The sequence below is a fragment of the Thunnus albacares genome, chromosome 20, assembly GCF_914725855.1.
Source record: "Thunnus albacares chromosome 20, fThuAlb1.1, whole genome shotgun sequence".
Taxonomy (NCBI): domain Eukaryota; kingdom Metazoa; phylum Chordata; class Actinopteri; order Scombriformes; family Scombridae; genus Thunnus; species Thunnus albacares.
The window spans coordinates 19,014,780-19,021,280 of record NC_058125.1 but is presented as its reverse complement, the minus strand read 5'-3'; the positions used below and the strand labels follow the sequence as shown (position 1 = coordinate 19,021,280).

At 40.7% G+C, this 6,501-nt stretch overlaps 1 protein-coding gene and 1 non-coding gene across 2 annotated transcripts; one reads left to right on the top strand and one right to left on the bottom strand.

The window, feature by feature from the left end:
* Nucleotides 1–341: 341 nt before the first annotated feature.
* tha1 (threonine aldolase 1) lies at nucleotides 342–4,664 on the top strand. The gene is made up of 7 exons (XM_044337721.1): nucleotides 342–777; nucleotides 2,170–2,253; nucleotides 2,354–2,442; nucleotides 2,543–2,728; nucleotides 2,878–3,015; nucleotides 3,914–4,106; nucleotides 4,191–4,664. The coding sequence occupies exons 1-7, from the start codon at nucleotides 483–485 to the stop codon at nucleotides 4,496–4,498; spliced, it is 1,293 nt and encodes a 430-aa protein (XP_044193656.1). The 5' UTR covers nucleotides 342–482; the 3' UTR covers nucleotides 4,499–4,664.
* Nucleotides 4,665–5,512: 848 nt separating this feature from the next.
* On the bottom strand, nucleotides 5,513–5,594 carry trnal-uag. The gene has a single exon. It is a non-coding gene; the product is annotated as a tRNA-Leu (tRNA).
* Between the last annotated feature and the right edge of the window lie 907 nt (nucleotides 5,595–6,501).

The following is a 6,501-nucleotide window of genomic DNA, read 5'->3' as shown; positions in this document are numbered from 1 at the left end:
GTTGCTTGTTGTACTGGTACTTTTTAAATGTTATTCAGTCCAGTACCGTCTCAAAAAGAGTTGAATAAACACCTCCCTGACACAATCTGAACAAAATGTAAACATAAACTTCAAGTTATTTTGTACATCCTGTGTGTCCTAAGAAATGAGGATCCATGTGTGAAGGGTTTGAAATTTCATGGATAACATTACTTATTACAGTTTTGGCACAACAAAAGTTGTTTTGATCAATTATCCATTAAGTTGAGTTAAATTTTACATGTGAACAAACACTTTTTCTACGTAAATCAGTGTATTACTGTTTATTATAATTAGCTTTGTTTGGATAGTGGCTCCACCTTGAGGTCCACACTGCTATGTGCATGTTGATCGATCTGATCGGTCATCCATTAACTTTCCTCGCAGTCGATGATTATCGATTGCAATGATCCAAAGTTCAGCGCAAAAACACCTTCAATGAACATGATTAAAAGCGGCACATCATGTCTTTGAAAACATTTTGCTGCAGGCTTTTGTCGAAGTATTTGAACCACGGTGTCGTCGCTTCAAACAAGCCGCTCCGTGCGCAACATGCAGCCGCCGTGTTGGGACGAAGCTCCGCTAGAGGTTACTACACCTCCGGGAAGCCCAGGGACACCGGGTCTGGAAGGGCAGCCCGGGTCCAGGTGGTGGATCTCCGCAGCGACACGGTGACCAAGCCCGGGGCGGCGATGCGACAAGCCATGGCGGAGGCCGAGGTTGGAGATGATGTGATGGGGGAAGACCCGACAGTCAACGGTAACAGTAGCAGCGATGCTAAAATGAGCCTGTATGTGACCTTAGAGCGGCGGCGTTTAAAGGACCAGTTCACTGTTTTTCAAGTCAGGCGCCCTAATGAACATTGAAACAGGTTTTTCTTGCGGTAATCATTCCTCCTGTTCATACTGAGCATTAAGAACAGTGGTTATAAAACCTTTTTTCATGTCAAGGACCTTAAACTGCCACAAATTAGACCACAGACCCCCATCTGATAAGATTTTTGCTTTTAAATGTTTTATTACAGAAAGTGTATGAAACCCATGACCAAAATAGTCACACATTCTGTCATTGTGTTACTTATGGATGGAATTATAGTGAAAATAAATGATTCCTCTGTTTGCTGGGGACCCCCTGAAACCCTCTCAGCCGTTCAAATGAGTTAAATCAAGTAGATATCTTTCAACATTACAGTCTTTTTAGTGCCAAAGTCCCTTTTTTAGTTACTACACTTCCACTGCAGCTCAACATGGAAACACTGTCCAAGGAAACACAAAGAGAGAATTTGATGTTAAAAAGACTGTAAATGTGGCAGATATCTACTTGATATGACTAACTCAGACTGCTGAAGCCTCATAAAAGCTTCAAATAAACTTTTAAATGCATTTTTGCACTAAATGACTGTGTGGACACACTGTGGATTTTGGCCTCCATCACTTACATTGAAAGCACATTTGAAGGGGATCTTTTAGCAGCCAGTATGAACAGGAGTAATGATTACAGCGTTCATATGGACACCTGACTGTTGTTTTAGACAGACTTGAAAAATTGTGAACCTGTCCTTTAAAAGCCCAGAATATGTAAGAACTGTAGTGCACAAAATCATGAGTAGTGATCAAGCAGTGAATATGACACAAGATGTTGGCATAACTGAATCAAGGACTGCAGACTATTATTTTATTTATTTATGTATTTATTGGGACCATGTACAGTGTTAAACATAAATGTTACCATTTGATGTACTGTACCAGAGTTAGCTTATAGCTAATTTTCATCTGCAGTCCCTTAGGCAGGTCACAATTAAAATATATAACAGCACAATAAAAAACAGTACAAAGCAAAAAACACACAGGACACATAATACAAAATACAAAGCTCCACACAATAGCATATTACATACACTCACAATGTCAACTAGATATAAGTAGCTTTATAGATGTTATTGAACCTGTTTGTAATGCTTTGTTCCTACTTAACCGTACATCTACATATCAAAACCCTTAATTTATTCTGAATCTGAATGAATCAATCTGTTTTCATTCAATTCTCCTAAAAGATTTGAATGATTATGCAGGTCAAAGCAGCAGCCTGAAACTCACCCAAATAGCAGAGAAGAAGAAGAAGTCTTGCATTGTTTGATTTTTGTTTTTTCAGAGTTACAGAAAATTGCAGCTAGTATGTTTGGGATGGAGGCCGCTCTGTTTGTCCCCTCTGGAACTATGAGTAATCTCATCGCAGGTGAGCTGTTCTAAGTTTTCAATCAACTGTGCTTTTTATTGTCTTGGTCAGTTTTTATGAGGTCAGAATGTTCATTTTGTGCGTGCAATTTATCGTGCAGTGATGGTGCACTGCAGGGAGCGAGGTGATGAGATGATTGTGGGCGATTTATCCCATTTACACATCTACGAGCAAGGAGGGAGCGCACAGGTGAGTTTAACCGAGCAGCAAACCCTTCACCGCATCTACAGAGTTTTGTTTTTTTTTTTAACTTGGTGGAATTCACTGTGTGTTTGTTGTGTTGACGCAGCTGGCTGGTGTCCACGCCACCACGGTGACAACCCTTCCCGACGGGACGTTTGACTTGGAGCAGCTGGAGTCAAAGATCCGCCACGGTTACCCCGACCCACACTACCCCCGCTCACGCCTCATATGTGTGGAGAACACACAGAACATACAGGGAGGACGTGTGATGCCTCTACCCTTCCTGCAGCAGGTTTATTTTTCAGATATATACGAGTGAAGTCAGGAATCTCAGCAAAGCTCACGCTGATAGAATAACGCGTCGCCATGTGTGAATGCAGCAGTGATACTCACCTCACTACGTCAGACAATTCAGCAGATGTGTTTCCGTGTGTTTCCAAGGTGCGCGCTATAGCAGACAAACATGGTCTGTCAGTTCATATGGATGGAGCCAGAGTGATGAACGCCGCTGTGGCCCAGGGGGTGACTCCGTCCACCATACTGCAGCACACACACACCGTCAGTGTGTGTCTCTCCAAGGTGGGACTGCCGAACACACACAGAATGCACCAGAACATACCTATTTCAGGGAATCCATGTGCAACTTTTGTAAAATTCAACAAGTGAATAGAGTCAAAACCAACAAAGAACTTTAAGACAAAGCCCATGATGCAACTGCAAATGTCTTGTTTTGTCCCCAATAACTCAAAGATATTTAGTTTACTATCACAGAGAACTAAAGAAACCAGAAAATATTCACATTTAACCTCTCAACATCCACCGGGTCGCTGACGACCTGCTTAAGCCCGTTATAAGCAGCTTAGCGTCACGCAGTAATGAATAAAAGCAATTGGCACAATTTGGCCACTTGGAGACATTTTGGAGAGGTTCAGGGACACAAGTGACACCACAAAGTAAAAACTCACTCCCCTAAGGTCAGGCCTAGAGGTCTGGAGTTTTATACAGATGTGGATGACATGATGTAGAAGGTATGTGGTGATTTGCACAGTTCTGGCATAAAGCATGTCCTAGTTATTATTCAAATATGACTCATTATAGACGAGGACCAAAAACACTTCTTTGAGCCATATATTTGAACTGATGTAATTTTGATTGTGTTTTAGCCGCATGCTAAATAAGCACATGTCCAGAAACTAGAAGATGTTACTTTTCAATTAAAGCCTAATACATGTATTTTGGCCCCACAGGTCTTCTGTTATAAGCTTTTCCATTTCGGTATGCGAAATGGGCGAAAATTCAAAAAAAAGGGTGGATGTTAAGAGGCTATGAAGCTGGAACCAGAGAATTTTGGCATTTTTTTCTTATGAAATGACTCAAAATGATTACTTTATTATCAAAATAGTTGGCTATTATTAATTTTCAATTAATCATACAGCTCTAGAGTCATATTATATTAAACTGTCTGGGTGTGTGACAGGGTTTAGGTGCCCCTGTGGGAACCATGCTGGCTGGACCCCGAGATTTCATATCCCGGGCAGTACGGTGCCGTAAAGCCCTGGGTGGGGGGTTGCGGCAGTCTGGTATACTAGCAGCAGCAGGAAAACTGTCTCTGCTGGAGATGATAGGAAGACTGGAGGAAGACCACCGCAATGCAAAAACATTTGCTCAAGGTGAGTAGCTCCTATTTCTCCGTAAAGGTTTATTCTGCCGTTGTGGTTCCGCTCGTGACTTCCTGTTTCTTTCTCCTCTCCCAGCTTTGCTAGACTGCGACCCTCCTCTGTTCGCCGTAGACATGGCAGCCGTTGAGACAAACATCCTGCGTTTCAGACTACAGGAACCCACTTTGAGTCCTTCTGAGTTCTGTGCCCGCATGGCCCAGGTTGGGGAGGGAGAGGAGACTGCGCTGGGACAGGGGATACAAGTCCTCATGTACCCTCATTTTGGAAATTCTGTACGGGCTGTGTGGCATCTCGGGATATCACCCGAAGATACCCAGCTGGCCATCCAGAAAATGCAGTTTGTGGCTTCTCAGTTTTTAAAGGAAAAACTCAGGGCCCAGTGAAACCTCATGTCTGATGTGTAACCAAATTTATAAAACTAATCTTGAATAATCTCCACAGACGAACCTAGAAAAAGACTCAATCAAAGGATACAGCACTTTGGATCACAAGTCTCTTTATATTAATACATGTTTTACTGTAATTTATATTCATTAAATTTTTACAAAATACTATATTTTGTCAAGGTTTATTCTTCCATGTTGGTTAATTTGCATACTCTGAATTTTTCAAGTGTGCCCTAAAACAATAATCAGGTGCCCTAATGAACATTGACACGTTTTTCTTGCTGTAATCATTCCTCCTGTTCATAATGACCATTAATAGATCCCTTCATAATGCACTTTCAATATAAGTGATCTATTCTTAAGTTTATCTGAAGCTAATATGAAGCTTCAGCCATCCAAATGATTAAAATCAACTCATCATCTTTCAAAGTTAGTCTTTTTAGTGCCAAATTCCCTCTTTTTGTTACGATCCTTCCACTGCAGCTGAACAGGAAAACACTGTCCGTCAAGATGCAAAGAGGGGAATTTTAACTAAAATAACTAACTGCGGAAGATATCCCGTTAATTTGGCTAAGTCAGATGGCTGAAATCACGTATTATCTTCAGATAAAACACATCTTTGCTCAAAATGAGGAATGTGGATTTTAGCCCCTATCACTTATATTGTAAGTGCATTATGAATGGACCTTCTAATGGTCAGTATGCACAAGAGGAATGATTAAAGCTAAAGAAAAAAATGTTTTAATGTTCATTTGGGCACCTGATTATTGTTTTAAGACAAACTTGGAAAACTGTGAGCCTGTCCTTTTGAAAAATATAGTAACCATGCTGCCACAAGGTGGCGCTTCTGTATCACTACCTGCTATATGGTGACTTCTAGGGAGACGCTGACAAGAGGGAAACGCCTATTTGTGTTATTTTTATCTTATCATTCTTTTTATTTCGCAGCTGAATGCTAAAAACGTATTTAGCACTTATGTCTTATCAAGTATGAAGTAAATAAAAGTATCCTGGCAGCGGTGGGATTCGAACCCACGCCATCGAAATGACTGGAGCCTAAATCCAGCGCCTTAGACCACTCGGCCACGCTACCGATACATCTGCACTGGTAAGACCTAACTGTATTAATATTACCAATACTCAATGTAAACAAAAATTAATTGTATTATTTTTGTGACAAACTGGACGGTTGGTTAGCTTTTCATTAGCTACAGACATTTTAGCCGTTCCCATCAGGCATTGCGTCACTATATGTTTATGTGCGGCGGCCGGCTGGTGTTTTTGATAACAGTTAACGTTAGATAATGTGAATTCGGAACTCAACTGATGAACGGGATGTACGTGTAACTAAGTTAGCCATAAATTACATGATGAATGGCAACGGTTGCTAACTGAAATACTAAAAAACAGTAACCAACATTGGGACGTTGGTTCTTCAAGTAAGTAACGGTTCGTAACCGTTATGTTGGTTTACTACCAAACACTTAACGTTACGTACGTTCGCTAAACTGAATGAGCCTCATTCATACGAACAAACTCGCTCTTAAAATGCACGTACGAGTGATTTAAGAACATTTGTGGTATTCATCATTTTTTTCGTAGTTTTCTCTTAAGTACGAAATGTACGAGTGGTCCAGGTCTTGCGTACGAGTCATGAACGGATGATCTCTGTTGCAGTTCTTCACAGGGGGAAAACACACTTGTTTGACTTACAGTTATAATACCCTAATCTTAATTAATTTGGAGTTTAAATATGATACCGACATTAACAAAAAATAATATGTAAGTAAAACAAACTATATAAATGCAGCCCATCTACCATTCATCATCATGGCTGCCAATTTATTTACAATGTTTTTTTAGATTTTATGATTTTTATTGCCATATTTTGGTGCAGCAACTTCTAACCTACATGTGCTGTTGCTAGAAACTTGTCTCACTGTGACAGCTGCCTCTGTGTGTCTCTGCAGCTCTCCGTCCAGTATCATGTTGTGCTGCAG